Raw genomic sequence first — 27,246 nt, forward strand, 5'->3', positions numbered from 1 at the left:
AATTTTTCCCCAACTTTCAAACACGATTTTCTCGGAATTTTGAAAAAAATCGAAAAACCGGATTATACCACTATCGGGTAGCTTAGAATATAAGCATTCATATGGCACCACTCCCCTGTCTCTAGATCAAAGCGTTTCAACGCCTATATCGCGGAATTTTGAAGAAAATGAAAATAAAATTTTTGATGCCAAAAGGTAGCGGGGACTCTAACCTACATTTGGGTACAACTCCCATCCCTGTAGGTCCACGCGTTCTCAAACCGGGAGAACTTAAAAGTAAAAAAAAAAATAGGCACGATTCTGAAAAAATAGGCGTGGTGTGGCGGTTTAACATGGAAGGCGATTTTTTTAAAAATCTGACAATGTGCAAAGCGTAGGCCCATGACACAAGCTATCATTTGGCATCACTCCCAAAAATTGCTCTCAAGCGGTTTAGCTTCCAGGAGCGTTCAAAGATTGGGGGATTTTTCGAAAAAAAAAATTTGCCCCAACTTTCAAACGCGATTTTCTCGGAATTTTGAAAAAAGTCAAAAACCGGATTGTACCGGATTTTTTTTTTATGATAAAAAATTAAACATTTTACTAAAAAAATAGAAATATATTAACTATTAAAAAAACCAAGAGAAAAGATCATGAAAAATTATCTGTTTTATTTATAAAAATATCCATGTGTTAAAATAATTCCATTAATAACTAGAACCAAACATCTTAAGCTATGGTGTTTTATAAAAGTTTAAAATATCTTCATATTTCATTATACTTTCCAAATAAAAATCAATGTATCCTCTCACCCATCACAGCTCAGCTCAGCTCACTTTACCTTAGCTCACCCAACAGCTCAGCTCACCCAACAGCTCAGCTCAACCTTCAGCTCAGCTCACTTTCAGCTCAGCTCAAATGAGCTGAGCTATGGTACATAGCTCAAAATTTGAGCTGAGCTGTGAGCTGAGCTCAAAATTTGAGCTGAGCTGTGAGCTGAGCTCAGCTAACTTTTGAGCTTTGTAGCAACCCTGCAAGTTCCATTTTGCTACTACTAGTGCTGAAGCACACACAATTCTCATAAAATGACCATATCGCACATTTTATGTGCAATTCATTTACTTTCGTTAACCATATACCGTACGTTTTGAACCGCACAACATGAGTAAATTTCACAGAATAAATTGAAAACTACATGGACGCAAGGAGGATGAAAGAATTAATTTATTGTTCACTTGATAAAAATGTAAAAAAACGAAGTGTGGATTAATTAATTTAATAATAGAAATTAAAAATGTCAAATGAAATTCATTTACATTTACTGAATGAGAAGTATAACTTCAGTCGCGTGTACATGTGTACACACACTCTTTTTTTTTGTCATAGAGTGATATTAGACGCGTTCTGGACTCGTTTTGGATGAGTTTTGGACGCGTTTCGGACGCATTTTGGACGTGTTTTGGACGCGTTTTGGACGCGTTTTGGGCGCGTTTTGGACGCGTTTTGGACGCGTTTTGGACGCGTTTTGGACGCGTGTAAGACGCGTTTCGGACGCGTTTCGGACGCGTATTGGACGCGTTTCGGACGCGTATTGGACGCGTTCAGGACGAGCTTTCGGGCACACTTAAGTTGCGTCTTGTTCGCTACGAGAGAACCGTTTAGGTGCAGTCAGCCCGACAAAATCGATATAGGTTACTTAAAAATCTGCAAACACAATTTTAGAATTTTTAATTTTTTCGTATTTTGAAAGCTTAAATTTGAACACACTTGCATTTATTAAACCTTGAATATTTCAAAGAGTGCTGACAGAAAAAAAAAATAAATAAAATAAAAACAGTATTTTTTCAAAATGTTTCCACTTTCCGAGCTAACAGGAAATGCCTTTTTAAAATTCAAAATTGAAATAAAGAATTACAAAAATTGATATTGTGCTACAAATTAGCATTTAACTAGGTACAATTTCTGAGATTAGTTTTGGAAGCGTCTTGCTTCTCCACTTGTTTTAAGCTATTAAACGTTGCATGAAGATAATTCTGTGGCCATCTAGCGGCAAAATCATAATTTTTTTTAGCTATCGAATTAATATTATATAATAATTTTGAATGAGAATATTACCTTGCTTCATACTTTTTAGAGCATAATTTGGGAGCATTTACAATTCCAGGCAAATTACTCAAAAATGCATCCAAGTTACATAAGTTCTTCGTGTTATTTCATGCATTATAAGTATAAAAAAGTTTCAAAATAAAAAAAAAACAAGTAATTTTTCCTTTTAGTATTTTAATGTCAGTACAAAACTATTCGAATTCTATCGAACAGCGGGTCTACAAATACAAATTTATTACAAACAATCAATATAAAATTAAACACAACAATCACATTTTGTTAAACATTTCTTTGTTTTTTTTAACAAATTTCTTATTAATAAACAAAAAAATAATTACAAACTATTTCATGTTTTACGTGTGATGATGTCCTTAAAAAAATGTATACATATCCAATAACAATCTCTAACCTAATCAAATCAATCAGACTTATACTGGTTCAATTCCAACGAACTCGGTTTTGTATCTTCAGTATCAGCTTCACTTATTAAACTAACAGCATTTGGATCATTTGGCTTATAAGCAATAGCTAAAAATATAAATGCAATCATATCGAGGAACATTAAACCAGCAAATAGGAAAAATTCATAAGCCTGAGACTCAAATATTTTCAATTCAGCTATAATTACAACTATAACATTGCCAACGGCTACTGTTAATAACCAACAAGCTTGTAATACCGATTTCATAGAAACCGGAGCTTGTGAATATGAAAATTCAATTCCTGTTACAGAAAACATAACTTCACCCAAAGTCATTACGACGTATTGGGGAATCAGTAAAAGGATGTTGAGTGAATTTGGCTCAGCAACTTCGAAAAGTTGTGTTTTATAGACTCCCTCGGACTCTTCTCCAATAACCAAAGTGTAAACTCCACCTTGCTTTAGAGTTGTCTTCAAAACTTCTTTATTATCAACTGTCACCGAGTATTCTGTTAATTTAAACTCGAAAAGTGGATAGAAATCGGTAGTATTTTCGTAGGCTAGGTAACGCTTTTTCTCTTCTATCCATTTGACAGTTCGAATTCCGTTAACACTTGCCAGCGTTCGTACTACTGGATTTCCTCGATCTGGTTTATCTACATTGTCTTCGTAGTGCAACATTCCTTTAGAATTGATGAAGAAACTGTGAGCTGTTTTATCTTTAAGATTCATTACTCCTATTGGAAAATCAGGACAAGCTGAAATAATTTAACGAAGATTAGACGAAATGATATCGAATAATAACGAAAGTTTATTTTTACCAGCTGAAGTCTTGGTGTATCCAGAAAAGTCTATTGGTTGCGCTTGAATATGTTTGTCTTCAAAAAGTTCCATCGATTTAACTGTGAATTCCCTGTAGTTAGTTAGGTTAGTTTCGAATGTGTAGTCGCAGTTAGGGATTCCGTTGAATATACGCAATTGAAACTCGCCAGCTTGGGGCAAAACTGGATAGGTTGTCTGAAATAAGATGAAAACAAAATTAAACCACTGTTAAACCACTGTTAAACTACTGTAAAGCTACTGTTAAGCTACTATTAAATTATTGTTAGACTACTGTTATTAAACCACTGTAGAACTACTGTTAAGCTACTGTTAAGTTACTGTTAAGTAACTGTTAAGTAACTGTTAAGTAACTGTTAAGTAACTGTTAAACTACTGTTAAATTATTGTTAAACTGGTGTTAAGATAATGTTAAACTACTATTAAACTATTGTTAAACTACTGTTAAGCTACTATTAAATTACTGTTAAACTACTGTTAAGTTACTATTAAACTACTGTTAAGTTACTATTAAACTACTGTTAAACTACTGTTAAGTTATTATTAAACTACTGTTAAGTTACTGTTTAACTACTGTTAAACCAATGTTTTACTATGTTAAACTACTGTTAATCTACTGTTAAACTTTGTTAAACTACTGGTAAATTACTATTAATCTACTGTTAAGTTACTGTTAAACTACTGTTAAACTATGTTAAACTACTGTTAAATTACTGTATAACTACTGTTACACCACTGTTAAACTAATGTTAAACTTCGGTTCTTTCAAAATTACCTCCAATTTCAACTCCACCAATCCCGAAATGGTAAATGCTATACCAGCCAATATTCCACCAGCTGTCAATTTTTGTAATGGTCGTCTAATTCCAACCAAATTCAACAATGGATAAAAGGCCACATCATAAAGTGGAATGAAAATCAAAATCAATAATGGATTCAACATTTGCATTTGATCTGGTTTAATAGTGAATCCACCCATATCACCATTCATTCGGGTAGCTTGGAAGGTCCATCTTGAGCCTTGTTGATCAAACAAAGCCCAGAAAATTGGCAAGGGAACATACAGTAAAAGAACTCTCAGCAATACTTTGACATCGGCAATAAGTTGTTTGTCATATTTCTTTTCAGCATGATCTAACCAATGTTCTTTAGGATTTGATTTGCGTTCTTTGAAATAAGTTGACATTCCATTCTGAAATGAAAGAAAACCTTAGAAATGCCTTGGGACCGTTTTTCAAAAACTTAGACTTACCCCGATTGTTTTACAGACAAGGACTACTACATTTCCTGCTGGTGGTCTGATCTTGTACAATGGACGACCAAGAACGAAAATTACTGAAAAAAAAATGTCTTCTTTTACAAAAACCCCAAAAAAAAAAACATTTAACTAAAACTTACTTATTGAAAGTACCATCAAAATTGCCGGTACACCAAAAGCCAGCGAATAACACTCTTGTTTACCAAAACAACGTACATCTTCTCGCAGAATTGGTGTTAACGTAGTCGATATCAATGATCCAGAATTGATGGAAAAGTAATAGAGTGAAAAGAATGTTGCAGCTTGTTTAACTTGTTCTGGCATTTTGAATTGATCACCACCAAATGCTGATACACATGGTTTGATACCTCCAGAGCCCAAGGCTATTAGAGCCAGACCGATCATAGTAAACCATATTGGTGGTAGATGCCATGTTGGTATTGCTCCCAAAGTAACCATAATGGATCCCATAACATAAACCATTGATAGATAGAGGATTGTTTTGAATTTGCCAAGAAAACTGTCAGCTAGAATGGCTCCAAGGATACAGAGGAAATAGACAAACATGGTGAAGATGTGGAAGATGACTGTTGAGGAATCTTTGCTGTAGCCAAGCTCTCGGTTGAGATAGAGGACCAAAATTGCTGAAAACAAAAAATTATTAAGTTAATTTAAGTTTATTAAAAAAAATTATGAGTGTTTTTAACTTTAAAAAAATTACAAATTAGTAGTAAAAAAATTATTTAGAAAATATACTTACTTCGCATTCCATAGTAGTTGAATCGTTCGCAGAATTCATTACTGATGATAAAGCCTACTGATTTTGGATAAGGGATTTTCTAAAAAAGAAAAAAGTGAAAATTAATTATTCAAAGTCAAAATAATAGATATGAAAAATGGTTTAAAAAGACCAAAAATACAAGATTTTGAAAGTCCATATTTTATCCAATTTTAGCCGTATTCAAGTTTTGTGACCATTATATTGACAGATAAAGTATCTTCTTTTCTCCTTTACATGTTCAATATCTATAAATGCTCAAATGATAAAAACAGACCATTTAGTAAAAACATCAATAATTTCGTTTTTTTTTCTCTTTTTTGAATAGTTTTTCTTAAGTTTTTTTACAATATTTCAATTTTAAATTTTTTTAAAAGATGCATATCGATTGGAAATTTAATTATCTACAAAAAATTACTTAATAAAAATTTTCGAATTCGGCTTGCTTTTCAAGTTATAGACAAAAACTCAAAAAGTAATAGAAAAAGTCGAAAATATTGATCGTTACAAAAATGGTCATATCTTTATAATCTACCATAGATTTTGAAGAAAATTATCTTTTTATATTTGCCATTTGTACTATACATACAAATTTAAAACTATGAGGATTCGAAAGATTTTGATTTTTTCTTTCAGTAATAAAGTTTTTTTTTGCAAAAAATCCCCTTAAAAATCGATTTTTTTAAAATGTTTTAATACATTGCACTTAAACATCTGGAGTGACCCAGAAAAGTTGTTCTAGTGTTTGTTGCTTATTTTTTTAGCTTTCAGGTGCTTTTCTTTTCAGATTAGTCGTTAACATATAGCCCGAATACTAAGTAGGCTGGAAAAAACAACGACAAAAAACTTTGAAAAATCATTTCTCGAAAACGTATCCATCGTAATTTTTTTTAAAGTGATTTTCGAGTCTCTGAGGCCAAAAAAAAAATAGTGGGATTGAGTTCCATTTTGACTGTAAACCAGTGTAATTTAAAACGATAGGTTTGGCTTGGATCCAATTTTGTAGCTTTTTAAAAGCTTTTCAATTCTTGAATTTCAAAACTCCGCTAAAATAAGACTGAAGCTAGCGTTTTGTTTTTCAAAATTCCGCTAAAATAAGACTGAAGCTAGCGGAATAAAAAAGGAAACTTTGATTTGAAAAGCTACAATTACTGGCAAAAGAAAAATTTGCTACAATTTTTAGACATCAAAAAAAAAAAATAATAATTTTTTTTATTTAAATCCGCTTATTTCAGTCTTATTTAAGCGGAATTTTGAAAATAAAAAAAAACTTTTGACGCCATAAAAACCAAACAAATTTGGATATCGGTCAAACCTATTGTTTTTAATTATTTCAGATTTTGTCCAATAAATTCAGACTTTTTTGAGTTGAAAATTTAATTAATTAGCTACAATTACTGAGATTAATTTTTATTCCGCCACAAAGTGTTCGCCAAATATAAGGGACGTTGTTTTTTTTACAACTGATGTGATTTTATTTTTTTTTAATACCTAGGGATTTACATTGAACTGGATTCGTCCAACAATATTATATGATTGATAACCATGTAAAAAAGAGGGATACAGTTAAGAGCTTAGCAAACATATAAAATACAATATCACACTACAATAGGTAATTAAATTGATATCTACAGGCTATGTTCTTGTTCAGTTCATGTTTAATGGATTAAGTTAAGAACACAATATCTTCCATTTTTATTTTTTATTTGAACCTTCTTATCAAGCACTGATTGAAGTGTTCCATTGAACTAATAAATTGGACTTAGGTAAACATTTTTGAATTTTTTTTTTTTTCCATCTGTATCCATCGGGCTTGCCCTCGATTTATAATGTTCAGATAAGAAAGATTTCAGAAAAAAAAAAGGTTTAAGATTAAAGTCAATAATTTTTTTTTATTGCATTGATAAAATGAAATCATAAATTGTGTTGTTTTAATTGCCTTTAACATAAATTTTATATAGTTTCCTAGACATTATTATTGTCATTTAAAAACAGAACAAACTGGCGCCCAATCAGCAGTTTTAGCACGGAAGTTAAAAAAAAAAAAAAACATATAAACTTATAAAAGTAATTTCTTATTCCCAATTGTCAAGTGTCAATAGAGATAAGCTCATAATCTAACTGGAATTATAAATTTATTAACGTAAATTTTTAAGTGGCGCCCAACAAAAGTATTTTTAATTGGTAAAACCAGAATACATATATATCTTAGAAAAGTATACACATATTATATAAATAGTTAATTTTATGTATTTCTTACTTGCACTTGTCCTTCCATTGTATCGGGATTATGAATATGACTACTTTCATCTTTGACATCTTTGGTATCTAATGCAGGTAGTATCTTTGGTAAATTGCTGTTGTCATTATGTTTTTCCTCTGAAAAAAAAAGAAACAAAATATGTGTCAATCTTCCAGATAGATAAGTATAAGTAAGTTTATTTTTGTATTGTTATAAACTTTTATTCCTCATATATACAATTGTTAACTTAAGACGGAAGTAAGAAAAAATTCAACCCAAATAGTTATTCGTATATGATAAGACATTTCTTATGCTAACAATATGTTTATTTTTCTTATGTAAATTTATTATCTACTGTGGTAGCTTCTACAGAAACAGAACTTAATTTTGTCGTGGGGGTTCCAATTCTGTCTGTCTGAGCTGGCAGCCCAAACCACTGAAGCAATATGTTTCAAACTTGGTAGCGTTCTTAGGTACTTGGACTTGCTAGTAGGCCTAGGCACAGGTAAAATAGGCATCGAAAAAAAATTGCTATCCTCATGAAACTTGGTAAAAAGTTTGCTTTTGGAATAAACAGAAATTGGGTGGAGGTGTATTTCTTTTTTGCGGAAAAGAGGGAGGTGGGCCCAATAAAACAGTGAAACAAAATTTTTGTGGACACATGTTTTTAGGTCATTTTTTGATGCTGAATCGATTGATATAAAAATAAAGCCAATACGGTTGATCTAAGAAAAATTATCCCTGATAATACCTAATAAAATTCGGTATAAAGAGATTTAAGATAAAGCAGGGACAAAGAATAATCGGGATCGGGTCAAAATTCTGGCTTCAAAATTCTGATTTTTTTCTATTCTGCTTTTCAAAATTCTGCTTTTAAAAAATTCTGCTTTTCAAAATTCTGCCAGCATTATACTTGAACAAAAAAATTCTGCCAATTCTGTTTTTTGTTTATAGCATATGCGCTGACTAAAGAAAAATACACCTCATCAATATAATTCAACATTGGTACTTTTCTAATTTTTTTTTTTTAAGTGTCGCAAATATTTTTTAAAATGCAGAGACTGACTTTCTTTCAAATAAAACCTATAACTTATTGGAGCCGATGTTGTCTGATACAAAATATTCCTTTTCTTATTCAAATTTTTGAATATTCACCTTTATTTGACCAATTAAAAAAATTTGAATTATTTTCGGAAATGTTTCGTATTAATATTTTCAAATCTATTCATTTATAAAATAAAAATTAATATGCATTCAAAGAATGACAAATTATATAAGTAAGTAATCAAATAAGCAGACAATTTTTCAAGAAGATGATTTTACAGAGTTTTGGAAAAAATTTAAAAAAGAGTTTGAAAAATGTTAAAAAGCGCTCGCTTTTTAACATTTTCCAAACCCTTTTTTAATTTTTTGCAGAATTTTGAAAAACAGAATTTTGAAAAGCAGAATTATGAAAAACAGAATTTTGAAAAAAAGAATTTTGAAAAGCAGAATTTTGAAAGCAGAATTTTGTAAAGCAGAATTTTGAAAGCAGAATTTTGACAAAAGAATTTTGACCCCGGCAGAATTTTGACCCCAACCCTTTAAAAAATTCTGCTTTTCAAAATTCTGCCAGCATTATACTTGAACAAAAAAATTCTGCCAATACTGTTTTTTTTTTTATAGCATATGCGCTGACTAAAGAAAAATACACCTCATTAATGTAATTCAACATTGGCACTTTCTTAAATTTTTTTGTTTAAGTGTCGCAAATATTTTTTAAAATGCATAGACTGACTTTCTTTCAAATAAAACCTATAACTTATTGGAGCCGATGTTGTCTGATACAAAATATTCCTTTTCTTATTCAAATTTTTGAATATTCACCTTTATTTGACCAATTAAAAAAATTTGAATTATTTTCGAAAATGTTTAGTATTGAATTAATATGCATTCAAAGAATGACAAATTATATAGGTAAGTAATCAAATAAGCAGACAATTTTTCAAGAAGATGATTTTACAGAGTTTTGCAAAAAATTAAAAAAGGGTTTGGAAAATGTTAAAAAGCGCTCGCTTTTTAACATTTTCCAAACCCTTTTTTAATTTTTTGCAGAATTTTGAAAAACAGAATTTTGAAAAGCAGAATTATGAAAAACAGAATTTTGAAAAACAGAATTTTGAAAAGCAGAATTTTGAAAGCAGAATTTTGTAAAGCAGAATTTTGAAAGCAGAATTTTGACCCCGGCAGAATTTTGACTCCAACCCAGAATAATCGTCTTTAAAATATTTTTATTGAAAGGGTGTTTTAATGAAGTGTTGAAATATGTGTGAGAAAGGTATCATAACAAGTGACAAAAAATTTTGTTAATTTTTTAAACTTGGTGAAAAAGTTTTATTTGTTATAAGAACTAAGAAACTACATTCTAAAGAGTGAAAGGGTGTTTTTTTTTTTAAGAAATGATGATATGCGGAATTAATTCAAATTGGTAAAAACGTTGCATTTGGGATAGAAATCTACAATAAGGAGTTCTTATAAGAAAAAATTGGGTTATAGGGTGTTTTTTTCGAGTAGACATTAAAAGTCAATGATACATTTTTTTTGTTTATTATTATTATTATTTTGAAGTGAAAACTTCTTTAGTATCGTAGTGATTTGAAACAAGATGAAACGAAAACGTGACACGAACATTCAACTTGTTATAACTTTTTTGTTTTAATAGATAGATGAATGAAATTTGTACTGTAGATAGGTAAATAAATAAACTATAAATGTATTAATTTCATATTCAAAATTCTGAGATAAAGGTAAAAGATGTTCTTTTTCAACACACGTTATATCTTTTGATCTAGTGCACATACAAATTTGATTTAACTTTATTACGCATGCTGATAACATAACCTTTCATTTAATATATCACAATTAACTGTACATGCTCTACAAGTTACACAATCTTAAATTGAAAAACTTGAAAAATACCTCAAAACACCTGTGGAGATCTGTTGACACGATGACCAGTGTAGGAAGTAACGTAATCTCAGCTTAAAATTTCGACATAGTTGGCCTTAAAAAATTCTTATTTTTTTCTAGGCATGGTAGAAATATGATTCATACGTCATATAAAAGGTGAAATAACCTTTCAGATGATATAAAATTAACTATAGGTTGTCATTTAAAAGAATATATTTAATGGTGTTAAAAGAGAAAAAAGATTGATTTTTTTGCTTTTTTGATGAAAAGTGATTTGGTTTGAAAAAAAATAAGCTCTTTTTGTAGATGTTGTATAGACATGGACGATATAAATTTTTTGAGCTGAATAAATAAGCTTTCAGATAATATAAAATTAATGTAGGTTGTCATATAAAAAACATGTCGGTATTTAAAGGAGACAGAATAAAAAATAGGTAGATAATAGGTAGATTTTTTCTTTTTTTTTTTTGCAAGAAAAATTTTTTTTAAGGTTTCACTTCTAACACGTGTGAATTGCACACATGACTTTTTTTATGATAAATTATTGAATGTAGTATAATACAAGAATCATCGGTTTATGAGTAATATTTGATTTTTAATGACATAACTTTTTTTGAAGATTTATAATATTAAAAATTATTTATTAAAAAAACAAATACGACTTTAATGACTTTAAAAATTAAATTTTCTAAAAACTCTACCAGTGCAATATTTAGAAAAACGAAGTTCTGTTCTTATTGCTAAATTCTGTTGGTAGACATTGGCATCCATCAAAATATCGATTCTTAGGTTTTCTTTTGCTTGAATCCTTTTTTACTTGCGATATAGGTACTATATATCAAGTTATGCATTCGTACAAAAAAAAAAAGTTGAGATAACATTTTTCCATGACATTACGATGGTAGACAATGCCAAAAAAGTGGGTCCCGGAAGTCCGTCTGTCTGTCTGTCTGTCTGTCTGTCAGTCTGTCAGTCTGTCAGTCTGTCAGTCTGTCAGTCTGTCTGTCTGTCTGTATAAGGAGCTACAGCCTAAACGGATGGACCGATTGATGTCAAACGTGGTATGCAACGTTATTTGGCGACTCTCCAGAGGGGTTTTTGGAATTAATTTTTTTGGACCAAAAATAACGGTACTTGTCATATACCGATTTTAGTAAAATTAAAATATCTCAAAAACGGCTCCAACGATTTTGTTTAAAAAATTCAAGTGTTAGTTTAAAGTTAAGGTCTATCTTCTAATGAAAAAAAATTTTTTTGAAAATCATTATTAACGGTACCTGCCATAGAACCGTTTTTTTCAAATCCGATTATCTCCAATACTGCTTATTCGATTTCAACGAAACTTTTTGTGAAGAAGCATTTATATAATTAAAATATAAGCCAAAAACAAAATTTTGAAAAAAATAATTTTTGGATTTTTAAAAAAATTTTGAAAATTTTTTTTTGAAAAATCAAATTTTCGAAAACGGGACATTGAATTTTTTTGAAATTTTGTTTTTAGATGTTGATTAGTGATTTCTACAAAATGGCATACCAATTTTATTTTTAAACTTTTTTTCCAAAAAATTATTTATAAAAAATTAGTTTTTAAAAAAACGGCTCTAACGATTTTGAAAATTTTTTTTCTAAAAATGCATGTTAATATATCAATCAAAACTGCATACTTGTTTTGGAGGGCAATTTAATTTCAGATTTTATTTTATTTTTTTTTTAAAACGAATTTTATTTTTTTTTCCAAATTTCTATATAAAAAGTCCTAAAAATTTAAGCAACTTTAACTCTAAGAGCAAGTTCGTGCGACCCCAGTCGTGCATTTTATTTGTTTCTATTTTCATTAAAAAATCTACTGTCGTTTTTGATTGGATTCACTCAAGGATTCAATCGTTTTAAAATCTAATAAAACAGTTTAAATCGCTTCCACTCAATTCTGAAATTCTGAATGGAACAGGTGTTTTGACCTGTTCACTCAATCCTTTTTTTTTTTTTTGTTTTTTCTGTGAAATTTGAAAAAATCAAATATAACATAAAACTTGGAAAATAATTAATGTTCAAAGAAAATGGTACCTAGCGTTCAACAAATTAATAGGTAATTCGTTTTGCAGATATTTAAAAAGCATATAATGCGTTTATTTGTGTGAAAATAAATTAAAAAATTAATTTCAGAAAGTAGAAAAAATCTAAATGAAAAACAAAAAATAAACAACGATTGAATGTTTCTTTGACATGTATATTAGTATTAGTGATTTTGGGTGAATTCTGTTTTGAAATCAAGAAGAGAATTTTTGTAAATCAGTATTTTGACACACAGTATTTTAAAAACAGTAGGTTCTATGACCCATATAAATAAATATGTTACGTTCGACACTCAAGTCCGAAAACTTTTTTTTTTTTTTTTTCAAACACTGTGATATGAAAAATAAAATTAAAATGCTTGCATGAAATTATCAGCCTTAGATAGAAAACTTAAAATCGAATTCCAATAAAAATATATATGTATACTCTTTAGGGTGGGTCAAAAAAATCGAAATTTTTTTTTTTGATTTGGTACTCCGAAAAATCGATTGCTAGACCCCTCTAGAATATACACACCAAATATGAGCTCTTTATATTAATGGGAAGGTCCTCCGCTTTGCAATTTTCCATTTTTACATCAAGCTTCTGCTAAAAAAAAATAATTTTTTTATTAATTGACTTTTTAGCAAATTTCTTTTCATATTCTTGTAGGAAATTGAACGCTCTACAAAAAAGGCCTTATACACTTTTTTCGTTTATCTAACCGTTGAATAGATATTTGAGGTCCAAAAATCGAGAAAATCTTTAAAAATTCGTTTTTTGTTCTTAATTTTGTAACAAATTGAAAAATTATAATGATTAAACGCGCAAGACATATTCTTGTTGGAAATTGATTGCTCCACAAAAAAGGTCTTATTAACTTTTTTCATTAATCTAACCATTCTAAAGATATTCGAGGTCAAAGTTAAAAAAAAATATAAAAACATTTTATATTTTTAAAAAATTTCTAATTCACTGAAACTTCATTATTTTCAAATTAGCAAGATATATTCTTGTAGGGGCTTAAACGTTCTACAAAAAATTCCTTGGAATGAAATTGATTGCTTTAACCGTTTAGAAGATATTCGTATCCAAATCGCAATGCATACGGGTCATAAGAAAACTATTGAAATCAGTGAGCATTGGTTTGGATACGAATATCTTCTAAACGGTTAAAGCAATCAATTTCATTCCAAGGAATTTTTTGTAGAACGTTTAAGCCCCTACAAGAATATATCTTGCTAATTTGAAAATAATGAAGTTTCAGTGAATTAGAAATTTTTTAAAAATATAAAATGTTTTTATATTTTTTTTTAACTTTGACCTCGAATATCTTTAGAATGGTTAGATTAATGAAAAAAGTTATTAAGACTTTTTTTGTGGAGCAATCAATTTCCAACAAGAATATGTCTTGCGCGTTTAATCATTATAATTTTTCAATTTGTTACAAAATTAAGAACAAAAAACGAATTTTTAAAGATTTTCTCGATTTTTGGACCTCAAATATCTATTCAACGGTTAGATAAACGAAAAAAGTGTATAAGGCCTTTTTTGTAGAGCGTTCAATTTCCTACAAGAATATGAAAAGAAATTTGCTAAAAAGTCAATTAATAAAAAAATTATTTTTTTTTAGTAGAAGCTTGATGTAAAAATGGAAAATTGCAAAGCGGAGGACCTTCCCATTAATATAAAGAGCTCATATTTGGTGTGTATATTCTAGAGGGGTCTAGCAATCGATTTTTTGGAGTACCAATTAAAAAAAAAGAATTTCAATTTTTTTGACCCACCCTAATACTCTTATATAAATAAGAATCTTGAAAAACTATTAAATTAAATCTAATGCTTAATTAGTTACTAATTTTTTGGTTTAATTTTTTTTTAGAATTTTGATTATCTCTGATAGGCGATGGAGTGGAATATGAGATAAAATGTTTCAGATTAAACGAATGGACGTAGGTATTTTGTGAATCAAATTCTGACAGAATGACACCCGTTTTCGATAAGGATTTTGAACTTTTTCTGAAATTCTTAATGACATATCTTAAAATGGTCATTTAGTCAATTTATGAAAGGCTGAACATGATCAAATTAATTCATAATCATTCAAGGTTCTTTCTTAAAAAAAGACATTGATCTGACTCTGAAACTTTTCTTTGATGTTTGTACTGTTCCTAACCTCGAGAAAAAAACCTTCTTTCATTACAATTACAATATATTTATTTGTGATTGAAAATATAACAAAAAAATAGCCAGCGAAGAAGATAAAATTTTTATAACAAAGTAGCTTATAAAAATATATTTATCTTTTTCTACTGAGGATAATCTTTAAATCAGAATCTGTTAATAATAATTACTAATATTTATTAAGAAAAATTGCATGTCATATCCTCATAAGTTTGGTTGTACTTAGATAGAACAAACTTATCATTTTTACATCATTCAAAAAAAAAATAAAACTAATTGGCTTACTTCAAAATTTCTCAATAATTCTCAGAAGAGCAGAGAGTACTTATACTCACTCTCATTATTGTCTGTCAAGTATGAAAAAAAGATATAAATGTTTTTATTTTAGCCTCATTTCATGCATTTCAACAAAACAAGTGATTAAAATGATATTTATGTGACTATCTGAAGAGGGGTTGGTTGAGGAGTTAACATAATCGAACTCGAGTAAAACACCGATTTAATTACTATTTATTATAGTTTAAGTTTATTGGTGTTTATTAGAAACGGTTTTAGTATCTGCGACGACCAACAACGACGCAAAAAAATAAGTATTAATAAACACTCTTGATAAGTGAAAATGGGCTGAATGAATAATGAAGATAGCGAATATTATTCATTGAGTAAATTTTATTACATCGTAACATGTGCGAACTTATTTATCAAATCAAATTTGATATTCATAAAAGTTTAGCGAAGTTCTGACTATGGAAACTCAAAGTAGAAAATACCTAACCAAGGCCAGATTCCTGGTTTAAAATCCGAAAAATTAGGTGGTTCACGTTGGGCGCCAACTTACTTTTTCGTAACAACTGTTTTTTTCTTATTCGTATTGAGTGAGTGATCACCCAGCTGGATTAAAAAGAGCGTATAAAAGTAGGGTCCCTTGACAACCAAAACAAATGATAAATATGTAAAAGGATAAAAATACACTTTCATTTAAAATTTACTTCTTTCCTAGATTTAAAAGGCTTTAAATTATAATATTTTATAACACATTGATAAAAAAGGCAACAAAATAGCAATACTGAGTCAACGTTGTAAATTTGTTCAAACAACAGACGACGACGATGGATAAATATTTTATTAATTTTTCACGGATAATAAATTATTTTTATGTTCGATTAAAAAAAAACCTGTCATATCAAAAATTGTTATCATGACGTCCAACACTGTTATCGGCTGAATTTTTTATTATATTTTATTATGAAAGCATCCTTTTGACTGGATTTAATAATCGCACTGATGGCTGATAAACAATCGTATTTACCTTGAATTTATTTATGGTAGGTAATATAAAACCTTTTAATAAATACATCACAATAAAAAAAAACGCGGTGAAAAATTGATTTGAACATTTTGCTTGTTTTTTTTTTTTTAATTTTCAAAAGGGGTCAGTAACTGTGTTCTTGCAAATACTTCAAATTTTGAAGTTAAGTTTCGAATACAAATTTGAGAAAAAATGAAAAAAACAAAACAAACTAGCGTTTGAAAAGAAATTTAAACATTTCTGGCAAAAAAAAAAACTATATTTTGAATTATGGGAACGCTAAAAAAATTGGTCATAAAATAGACCAGTGCTAATCCGGTTTTCAGAAGGCAAAAGTTGAACAAATTATTAGCAGCATAAGGGTGGTGGGAAAATTTAGGATAAATGGTATATGAAAGGGGAAAAATAAATTGCCCACAAAAAAATTGGGGGAAAGGGGGTGGGTGGGCGAAAAAGTGGGGTGGGTGTCAAAAATCATGTTTTTATACGATTTCTGTCCAAATTAGACGTCCTATCGAAAAAAGTCAAATGCAAAAATTGTAGGTAGTATAAATGTCTACAACTTTTACTCAAACAATTTTTTTCTATAACCTCAAAAATATTGAAAAAAAATGCAAAAATACGATTTCTTGATTTTTTATTTTTATCTGTCACAAAAATAGTTTGATTTTAACAAAACTTGGTTAAAAATTACTTTGTTATGTTTTCTATCTATTAAAAATGTTTTTTGAGCAAAAAGTTAATTTTTGGATTTTTGACGAATTTCATTTGATTTTTGAAAAGTTTGGAATGCAATTATTTAGCTTAAAACCGTTTTTTAAAAAATGTGTTTAAAAACTATACTTTTGTTTTAGAAAATATTGATAAAAATTGAAAAAAACAAAAAAAAAAACGATTTTTAAGATTGATTTTTCCGTAAATGACAGTAATATTGGCGAGAAATAATTTTCCATAAAAACCAAATTATATTTTTCTAATGGTCATTGACCTTTTTAATTTGAATCAAGCACTAGAATAGCTCTAACGTGCAAAGTTTTTGAGATATTGAATTTTGAACGTCCCAAACACTATTTTTCTGATTTTTGGCATGGTAATATGTCAAAAACTCGATGTGAATTTTTTGCGTCAGATTCGAGCTCAGCCCACAAAAAACCATTGATTTTGATTTCAATAAAAAAAAAACTTTTTGACTAGTGAAATCGAACGGGGCAGAAAAAATCGAATGCCTTGTTCGATTTCACTAGTCAAAAAGTTTTTTTTATAGGCTATTTTTTCAAATTAAATTCGTCAAAAATCCAAAAATTAACTTTTTGGCACTGGTCTATAACCTATAATTTTGAAAAAAAAAAAAATTAAAAAAACAATGTTCAAAATTCTCAAAGAGAAAGGAATCTTTAAAGATTAAAAGTCTACGAGCCGTTTGCTGAATCGAAACTTATGCATTTATGTTCAACATACCTAAATTCTTATGCGACGGTTACGCAGAGGATAAAGTAGAGAACAAGAGTTTATGTTCAACATAAATTATTTAAATTTCGATTCAGTAATTTAGCTCTTAGGCCCATTTGCTGAAACGGAACTTAAATCTTTATGTGAAACATAAACCCTAAAGTTCTACATAATCGTTTGCACGAACTTTAACTCGTGTCATAAATTCTTCTAAGTTTAACATAACTTAGGGGCAAGAAATAGTAGAACATAAGGGTTTTATGATCTACATAAGAAATTTTTATTGAGCAAAAAGCCATAACATCCCTTAAAAATGATGTTGTCTATAAAATTAACATCAGTAATTGATTAAAGAATGGTCAACTCACTTTTATACGTTAACCATGATACAATTGTTCGCATAAATGTTTACAGAAGTATTTGTCAATTTTTTTTCATATATTTGTCAATTTTCTGTGACTTAATTGTGACACACAAACACATTTGTAAAAAATTTCCATCACATGAATAATTTTTTTTATCAAATCAAACACACATTTTTTTATCAGTTTCACTATATTTAATTAATTTTTGCAATAAAAAACCACAAAATAACAAAATTATTGAAAAATTTCAGCTTAATTGCTCAAAAAAAAATAAAATTAACTGACGTTTGTATCGATTTGACATTCGAATTTGAAGTTCTCAGCGATTTCTCGCATGAAAGTAAAACATTGCTAGGTTAAACATACATTTTTTTTAACAACTTAGAATAAACTAAGTAAAACACAAGGACTATGTTCGACCTAGCTATGAATCAAATTTATGATCAGTATGAGCAAATGGGCCTTAGTGTCTTTAAATGCCAAAAGATTTCGAAACTCAAAAAAAGACGATCACATTGCACAGATTACTTATGTATGACGTGTTTAAATTACACCTACATATAATTTATTCCAAAATTCAATTTTTGAAATGCCTACTCAGAAAATAATTTTTTGCAAAAATAAATTTTGTATACTCTTTAAGTATATAAAGCTACTGCTTGAAATTTTTTACGAAAATAATAAACTTTTCGGTGAAATTGATATTTTTTTTCCCTGCCCTCTTCTTTTAACTAAAATTTGTTTATCAAAAACACCCTTTATTCTCTTGATTGTTCATTGTGTTTGTTCGAAATTGAAAAGTCCAAATCAAGTATATAAAATAGGGGATTTTTAATATTTTTTTTACAATTTAAACTTTATTTTGAGTGAATTGTTGAAGTTAATTTCTGCGGCGTAAATAATAGTTCTGATATTTAATGAATGAATTCTGAGAATATCAGTTCAATTGTGCCAGCACAGAAAAGAACACATATTGCTCATTTATTTGAAAAAAGATACTGTCATAACTTCAAAAATTAGAGTTTTGAGTTATTAATGCAACAGTTATTTGAATAAAGTAATCTTTAATCCTATTAAAAGTCATTTTTAACTTTAAAAATTGACGGAGGAGGAGCACTGGTTTTGTTTTAAAAACTAACTTTTTACATACAAAAATTGAAAGATGCTAAATTCAAAATTCGTATTTTGAAAAACCAGTTATTTTTTAGTTAGTTTTAGTTAAAGTAAATGACCGATATCTTCTTTTAAGCTTTGCATTTTTCAGGGTTAACAGTTGTCTTTTAGTTGTTAAATTTAAAAATTAAAAAATGCTGTTTGAAATAACTCTCTACTTGAATAAACTTATTAACTACACTTTTTTTTGTATTCATAGTTATTTTTTCTTTGTCAATTATTATAAACCAAGCGCTCTGAATGAATTCACGTTTTTGTATCAAATTTTTGCTATATTTTTCGTCAATCAAACAAATCAGCCGAAGCTTGAATTGCTTCATCTCAAATTAAGGGTATCATGGAAGAAAATGGCAAAGCAAAAGTTTTTTTCATGAAACACAAAAAAAAATCTTGGTGGATCTTTTCAGTGCGGAACAGATTCATTAACCAAACCTTTTAATGTAGCAAAAAAAAATAGAAAGTCAGATAATGGCATTCAAATTAATACGGCCAACGAAAGTGTTATTTTGTGACTATGCGATTTTTACTTGCAATAAAAAAAAGGTACTACATTTAAGACAAGTTTTTTTTTTAAGGGATTTCAATTGAAATTTTTTTCCAGCAACGCTGCAAAAAAAAAACTCAAGTCTTGAAAAAAAAAAATAATAATTTTCGTGCCATACAACGGTTGTTTTGTTTTTCGGAATTCTCGTAAAGGAGTAAGCTGATTTCAACGAAAATTTTTACAACCGTAATATTGAAATTTTACAAAATTTTCAAAAAACACATTTTTGCATTTAAAAAATGTTTTAAAGATTTTTGATGATTTTTTTTTCGTATTTTAATATGATTTTTAAATTTTTCTAAAACGCTCACTAACTTTTGTTTTGAAAAAGTGTAAGAAAAGTTTTATATACAAATTTCCTTTATACATACATTAAATCAAATGGCATAGAATAGATCATCGTTATTTATCATTTAAAACTTAAACTTAAAAACAAATTTTATATATTTTTACATTTTTATGAAATTCTTTTATGTAAATTTTTAAAGCAGATCATAAAAGTAAAAATTAAAAATATGTACCTACTTAATATTTATAATATCGTCGGCTTAGAGTGTAAACCTGCTAACTCCACTTTTACACTCGTGACAAAGTTGTTAAAAAATAAAATATTTCTAAATGTTTGAATTAATTCAAGCCAGCATAAAGTTATTCCTTAGATTTCATACAATTAAATGTAAGAGAATTGATAAGATTTAAAATCTTTTTATATTTTTAATCAATTTTTGAAATCATTTTTATGGGATCGGGTCAAAATTCTGGCTTCAAAATTCTGCTTTTCAAAATTCTGCTTTTTTAAAGAAAATTCTGTTTTTCAAAATTCTGCTTTTTTTCTATTCTGCTTTTCAAAATTCTGCCAGCATATTGAACAAAAAAATTCTGCCAATTCTGTTTTTTTTTTATAGCATATGCGCTGACTAAAGAAAAATACACCTCATTAATATAATTCAACATTGGCACTTTCCTAAATTTTTTTGTTTAAGTGTCGCAAATATTTTTTAAAATGTATAGACTGACTTTCTTTCAAATAAAATCTATAACTTATTAGAACCGATGTTGTTTGATACAAGATATTCCTTTTCTTATTCAAATTTTTGAATATTCATCTTTATTTGACAAATTAAAAAAAATTTAATTATTTTCGGAAATGTTTAGTATTCAAAACCTTTTCTTAATATTTTCAAATTTATTCATTTATAAAACAAAAATTAATATACATTCAAAGAATGCAAATTATGTAGGTAAAGTAATCAAATAAACAGATAATTTTTTAAGAAGATGATTTTACAGAATTTTGCAAAAAATTTAAAAAAAAAGGGGTTTGGAAAATGTTAAAAAGTGCGCATTTTCCAAACCCTTTTTTAATTTTTTGCAGCATTTTGAAAAACAGAATTTTGAAAAGCAGAATTTTGAAAGCAGAATTTTGTAAAGCAGAATTTTGACCCCAACCCCATTTTGTTGTGGAGTAAGCAGGTGGGAGTTAGCAGGTTTACACTCTAAGCCGACGATATGTAATTATAATTGATCAATTAATATTACAACAAATTAATTTTAATTTAATTAATTTTTTCCAAATAGCTTAGAGCAGTTACGTGCGATCCAGTCTTGCATTTAGTTATAAGGTAATATTGGAAGAAATACAATTTTTTTATTGAAGAATTAACAACTTTCATGGCAGATACACAAATAGGTATTAGATAAAGACTTTTTTTTTTTCACTTATAAAAATGTTCATATGGCTTCGAGAAATATATTTGATTTTTTTGTTTATTTTTTTGTAAGTTTAAATTACTTGAACACTCTTAAAAAATTGAAATTATTAGTTATTATATTTTGAGTTCCATGGCTATAAATTCCATTTAAATCGAGTTCTGATTGAAACAATAGCAGTTTTTTTCTTTAAGGATTTAAGGTAACTGTCACAAAACGAAGTCATTAAAAAAAATTATGCTTTTTCAACTTTAAATGCATTTTTAAATTAAAACAGAAAAAAAATCACCATGATTATGAGGTTTTTCCTCTGTTGCTCCCATGATTATTGGTTATTCCAAAACGTTTTGATCTATAACGGTTTTCCTTATTTTTTGTAAATCACTTTTATACTAATCCAAAATGCATTAAACGTTTCAAACTAACTCAACATTTTACATCCCGATATCAACTTTTTAAAAGAAACACTAAAGTAGTCCACAACTCAACGAAACCCGAAGATCGACAAAGTTTTCAAAAAACCAAGACCCTTCTTCGCCAAGTTCAGTGCACCGACTAAACTAAAAGAGTTAAACTCTTCAAATACATTGGGGGACCTTTTTTTTCAGGTCCGGGATAACGTAGGTCGCCTTTTTGAAAAAAAAAAAAAGTATAACAGCTTATCTAAAATATCACGATTAAACTAAGAATAGAGAGCACAGCCAAAGAGACGATTAAAAAACTCTATATATCGACTTCAATAAAGTTATCGCGGGTTTTCTATATAATTTACGAGCATTGAATAATAACATAATATAAGTACTTGACAGGCCCCAGTTCTAAAACTATATCTATAGCCAGTTTGTTGCTGCTGCTGCTCTACGAATAAGAAATACACAGTCTGTGTATTATCAAGAGGCTTATCAAAAAAACAATGGCAGTTTACATCTTATCAATATTCTCACGATATCTTGGCATTTTAATCGAAAAAAGTTATAATAAAAGTCAGTATAAATAAAGTACACTAATACGTATTTATATCGGCTCGTGTAATTTATTATATTTAGCCAAGTTCTGGTATAGTTAAATGATATGTCTAGTCATATGCACTTTACACCATTTTACAATCCGTGCAACTGAAATGATGTAGGTAGACAGCCTTTGGATTTTCCAAAAAATATAGGCAAGCTTCCTGAACACTTGTCTAACCTAGTCACTGTCCAAAGGTACTTATTTAATCTTTAAAGGGTTTTATGAAAGAAGTTAGGGATTATACTTAAAAAAAAAGCACTAAGCCTTTATTTAAATTGGTGAGTCAGAACGGTGAATGACCAAATTTTTGAAATTTGTACCAAATTTTAGAAAGTGTTGTCACTCAAAATAAGTTTAAGCATATTCAAACTACATGTGTTTTACATTAAGTTAAGCCTTTTTTTATTTAAATTAATTCGTTTGCAAATCAAATTCATTCTTTTGCAAATCAAATTCACCCTTCTGAAACTCAGATACTTGATTTTTTTTAAATCAATTTATTTTCCAAATGCCTTAAAATAATAATATTGGTATCAATTTGGATCAAATTAGTATCAGACCTAACCAAACCAACAAGCAGTCATCAGTCTGATGAATTTATCGTTTCCTTTTTTGACCAAAATAAAAATGTCTACAAAAGATACACAGTTTCCGGCCAAGTCAAGTTGTTGATAACCTATAAATACTCGTAATATTTTCAATTTATTGCTAATATTAATCTTGTCATAAATATACGCTCGTGGGGAAGTTGTTTTTTAACAATGAATCTGTTCCGAAAGTAACAACAATTAGTTTATATTAATTACTTTGCACTATAGCAAAGCGTTTACAACGATAAAAATGGAATTAATCACCAATGAAATCACCGAATAGAAAAAAAAAAAACAAAACAATCCACTTGAAAATAAATATTTTTAAAAATCAATATCTAGGTATTTTAGGCCCATTTGCTCATACGATACTTATTATTTAAGTATAACATAAAACCCTATGTTTCACATATCGGTTTGCACGAAACTCAAACTTCGTCCTAAATCTCAGTAAGTTCAACATAACTTAGGGGGAAGAAATAGTGGAACATAAGCTGTTATGTTCTACCTAAGCACTTTTATTTTATGAAAAAAGCAAGAATTTCGCTTAGAAAATTGATGTCGGTAGTACAAAGGACAAGAATTATCAAATTAATCAAAATAAACTTACATTTATTAACTTAAACCATCCACAGATGGTACAATTTATACCACAGATTTTTGTATGAGGTTCACTATTTTGCTGTCATATTTCTTTGACGAATTTTGACACACTAGCACATTTACACACACACACGAATAATTTTCGTTTAACCAATTAACACTTATTTTTGGCTCAAATATACTTTTTTACACTTTTATTCAGCAAGGTAAACCCACAAACTTGAAAATTTAACAAAATAGTTGTATTTTAATTGCTAAATTGCTCAAAATCAATTTTAATTATTTGACGTTTCTATTGATTTGACTTTTGAATATGAAGTTCTCAGCGATTTATATCATGAAAGTAAATCATAGCTAGGTTGAATATAAATATTTTTTAGCAACTTAGAATAAACTAAGTAAAACATAAGAGTTATGTTCGACCTAGCTAAGATTAGAATTTATGACTAGTATGAGCAAATGGGCCTTAGTCGATAATTGTGCTACCAATTGCAAAATCTGTTGTTAAAATCATAAAAAAAAAATGTGAATGAAATTTATAAAAACAAAAATTATCATTAGCTTAAAAATGCACATCTAGAAAGGAAGTAGGTACTTGTTCGTTATGGCTTAAAGTCCGAAGATTACCGAAAGATGTTAGAAATTATTATTAATTGAAAATATTTGAAATTTGTTAAATGATCGATTTTTTTTACAAAAATATTATCTAAATAAACATTACAATGCACAATGTTTATCACTGAAGACAGGAAATATTTTAAGTAATGTTTAACAGAAAGATACATAGAAAAATCTGATTTTTTCATATCTGAAAGAAGATGTGTTAGAAAATTGTAGGTAAGTCCTGGTTTTCAGGACATTACTCAATTTGGACGAAATTAGCCGTTTTGAAAACGCAAATTGATTTATATTTCCAAAAACGTTGATGACCGAAAAGTGCTTCAAATAAAATAAAATGCACGACTGGGTCGCACGAACTTGCTCTTAGAGTTAAAGTTGCTTAAATTTTTAAGACTTTTTATATAGAAATTTGGAAAAAAAAAATAAAATTCGTTTAAAAAAAAAAAATAATAATAAAATCTGAAACTAAATTGCCCTCCAAAACAAGTATGCAGTTTTGATTGATATATTTAGATGCATTTTTAGAAAAAAAATTTTCAAAATCGTTAGAGCCGTTTTTTAAAAAACTAATTTTTTATAAATAATGTTTTGGAAAAAAGTTTTAAAATAAAATTGGTATGCCATTCTATAGAAATCACTAATCAACATCTAAAAACAAAATTTCAAAAAAATTCAATGTCCCGTTTTCGAAAATTTGATTTTTCAAAAATAAATTTTCAAATTTTTTTTTTAAATCTAAAAATTATTTTTTTCAAAATTTTATTTTTAGCTTATATTTTAATTATATAAATGCTTTTTCACAAAAAGTTTCGTTGAAATCCAATAAGCAGTTTCGGAGATAATCGGATTTGAAAAAAAACGGTTCTGTGACAGGTACCGTTAATAATGATTTTCAAAAAAAAAATTGTTTCATTGAAAGATAGACCTTAGCTTCAAACTAACATTTGAATTTTTTAAACAAAATCGTTAGAGCCGTTTTCGAGATATTTCAATTTTACTAAAATCGGTATATGACAAGTACCGTTATTTTTGGTCCAAAAAAATTAATTCCAAAAACCCCCCTGGAGAGTCGCCAAATAACGCTACTTACCAAGTTTGACATTAATCGGTCCATCCGTTTAGGCTGTAGCTCCTTATACAGACAGACAGACAGACAGACAGACGGACTTCCGGGACCCACTTTTTTGGCATTGTCTACCATCGTAATGTCATGGAAAAATGTTATCTGAACTTTTTTTTTGTACGAATGCATAACTTGATATATAGTACCTATATCGCAAGTAAAAAGTGGTTGTTTGTAAAGTCGGCTTAAGGACGATAATTATACATGATAACGTCATAAGAAAACAGGTTGTGTGCTTTCGTTAATAAAAAAATCACTTCCATCACCCAAAAATCAATTTTTTTATATGACAACCTATAATAAATTTTATACCAACTGAAAGCCTATTATTTCAGTTCAAATTTTTTATATTGATCATGTCAGTGCAACATCTACAAAAAAAAATTCTAGAATTTTTTGAACCCAATCAGTTTTAATCAAAAAATGCAAAAATATCAATCTTTTTTATCTCCTCACGACATTTAATTAATTTTTTTCTATCACAACCTATATTAAATTTTATATTATAAGAAAGCTTATTATTTTACCTTTCATATGAAGCTTCAATCATATTTCTACGATGCCTACAAAAAAAGTTTGAACTTTTTCTGAATTTTTTTTTTAATTTAACATTGTGTAGCTTGTAGTAAATGTACCGTTATGTGTGATATATCAACTGAAAGGTAAAATTATCCACATGCTCTAGATTAAAAGAAAAACAGTGTTTAAAAATAGAACTTTGTTTTACCGTTGTCTCAAAATTTTGACTACAAAATTGATTCAAGTTTTGCACGAATATAGTCCTGCTATCTACATTATAAATTTCATAAATTTATCTGTTGAAGAAATAAAGATAAAAATAAAAAACGATTAAAAACGGTCAAAAAAATTTGTTTTTCCCGTTATTCGATAAAAAATCATTTAAAAATACCAATTTTTTTTTCAAGCATGTGCACGGTCATAGACTATATGTTTTATAAGATAAGTTTTAGATTTTTTGAACGCTACGAAAAATTTATAAAAATAAAAAAACCATCATATTTCGAAACGCAGAGACTAAAAACAAAATCCGTATCAGACCTATAAATTTATTTTTTTTTATTATCTTTTGAATGACGTTTTCAAATTGTCAAAAAAAAAAATGTTCCCTACCTATAATCACTACTTTTTCAAAGGTATAAAGTATATTATGTCGTTAAGTTTTCATTCATTCACTTTTTTAAAGAACCGTTCACGAGACGTGATCAAAACATATTTTTTTCCGATGTTCCCATTTTTCTTTTTAATATTAAAATGCTTAGATAAAAATTTATTTTTGTTGATTAAAAGTTAATTTAAATTTAAAACACGTTTACAACAAATATTTGAAGGGTTTTCCTTGATTTTTTTAAGCATGTAAGAGCCATTTTTTTTTTACGATTCCCTTCAAAATCGCATGTTTGTTCCAGGCATAAAGTCAAGTTTCTACAAACGGAACCTGCTACCGGCATTTTTCCAAAACTTTTACTTTCAGAAATACGAAAAACAAATTATCCAGAAAATATTTCACAATAGGTAGAATTTATTGCAAAGCACTCAAATTAATGATACGCTAATATTTGCACTCAATTCATTTTCTTACACTAGAAATTGAGTGTAAATTAGAGAGAAAACGTAAATAAGAAATTTATCAATGAATTACTATCTTTAACAAAAAATGCCAAATCATTATATTTTCAAGTTATGGTTAAACACTTAATGAATTGACTTGATTTCTGTTTCTTTCCCGCACTTTTAAATGCAATTTTAAACTGATTTTATAAGTGAGTTAATGTTCAAACACTTGTTCACAAGCACTCTTTTTCTTCTTCTTCTTAAGTCTCACCTATTAGAGGAGTAACTTCGTGTTCTTCCACTTCCATTTTAGGTCACTTCGATCTCTAATTTTCACAATTAGTTATCATAACTTTACAATTGGTAC

The 27,246-nt window shown here is 28.3% G+C and overlaps 1 protein-coding gene across 2 annotated transcripts; it reads right to left on the minus strand.

The window, feature by feature from the left end:
* Window positions 1–2,242: 2,242 nt before the first annotated feature.
* On the minus strand, window positions 2,243–27,246 carry LOC129909956 (peptide transporter family 1). 2 transcript variants are annotated; one of them, XM_055987137.1, is made up of 8 exons: window positions 27,151–27,246; window positions 7,643–7,761; window positions 5,365–5,443; window positions 4,745–5,248; window positions 4,599–4,681; window positions 4,122–4,538; window positions 3,328–3,523; window positions 2,243–3,264 (listed from the first exon to the last, which is right to left on the minus strand). In XM_055987137.1, exons 1-8 carry the CDS (start codon window positions 27,185–27,187, stop codon window positions 2,504–2,506), a joined length of 2,196 nt encoding a protein of 731 aa, XP_055843112.1. In that variant the 5' UTR covers window positions 27,188–27,246; the 3' UTR covers window positions 2,243–2,503. The 2 variants fall into 2 exon arrangements, with proteins under 2 accessions (XP_055843112.1, XP_055843113.1); XM_055987138.1 differs by lacking the exon at window positions 27,151–27,246 and adding an exon at window positions 21,649–21,946.

This window comes from Episyrphus balteatus, chromosome 2 (genome assembly GCF_945859705.1).
Source record: "Episyrphus balteatus chromosome 2, idEpiBalt1.1, whole genome shotgun sequence".
NCBI lineage: Eukaryota > Metazoa > Arthropoda > Insecta > Diptera > Syrphidae > Episyrphus > Episyrphus balteatus.

Bases quoted from the DNA above. Each gene is read 5' to 3' on its own strand.
- LOC129909956 (XM_055987137.1), bottom strand. From the start codon at position 27,187: ATGGAAGTGGAAGAACACGAAGTTACTCCTCTAATAG. The intron at 5,249-5,364 runs GTAAGTATATTT...TTTTGTTTTCAG, and splicing joins CAACTACTATGGAATGCGAA to CAATTTTGGTCCTCTATCTC. The intron at 3,524-4,121 runs GTAATTTTGAAA...ATCTTATTTCAG, and splicing joins TGGTGGAGTTGAAATTGGAG to ACAACCTATCCAGTTTTGCC.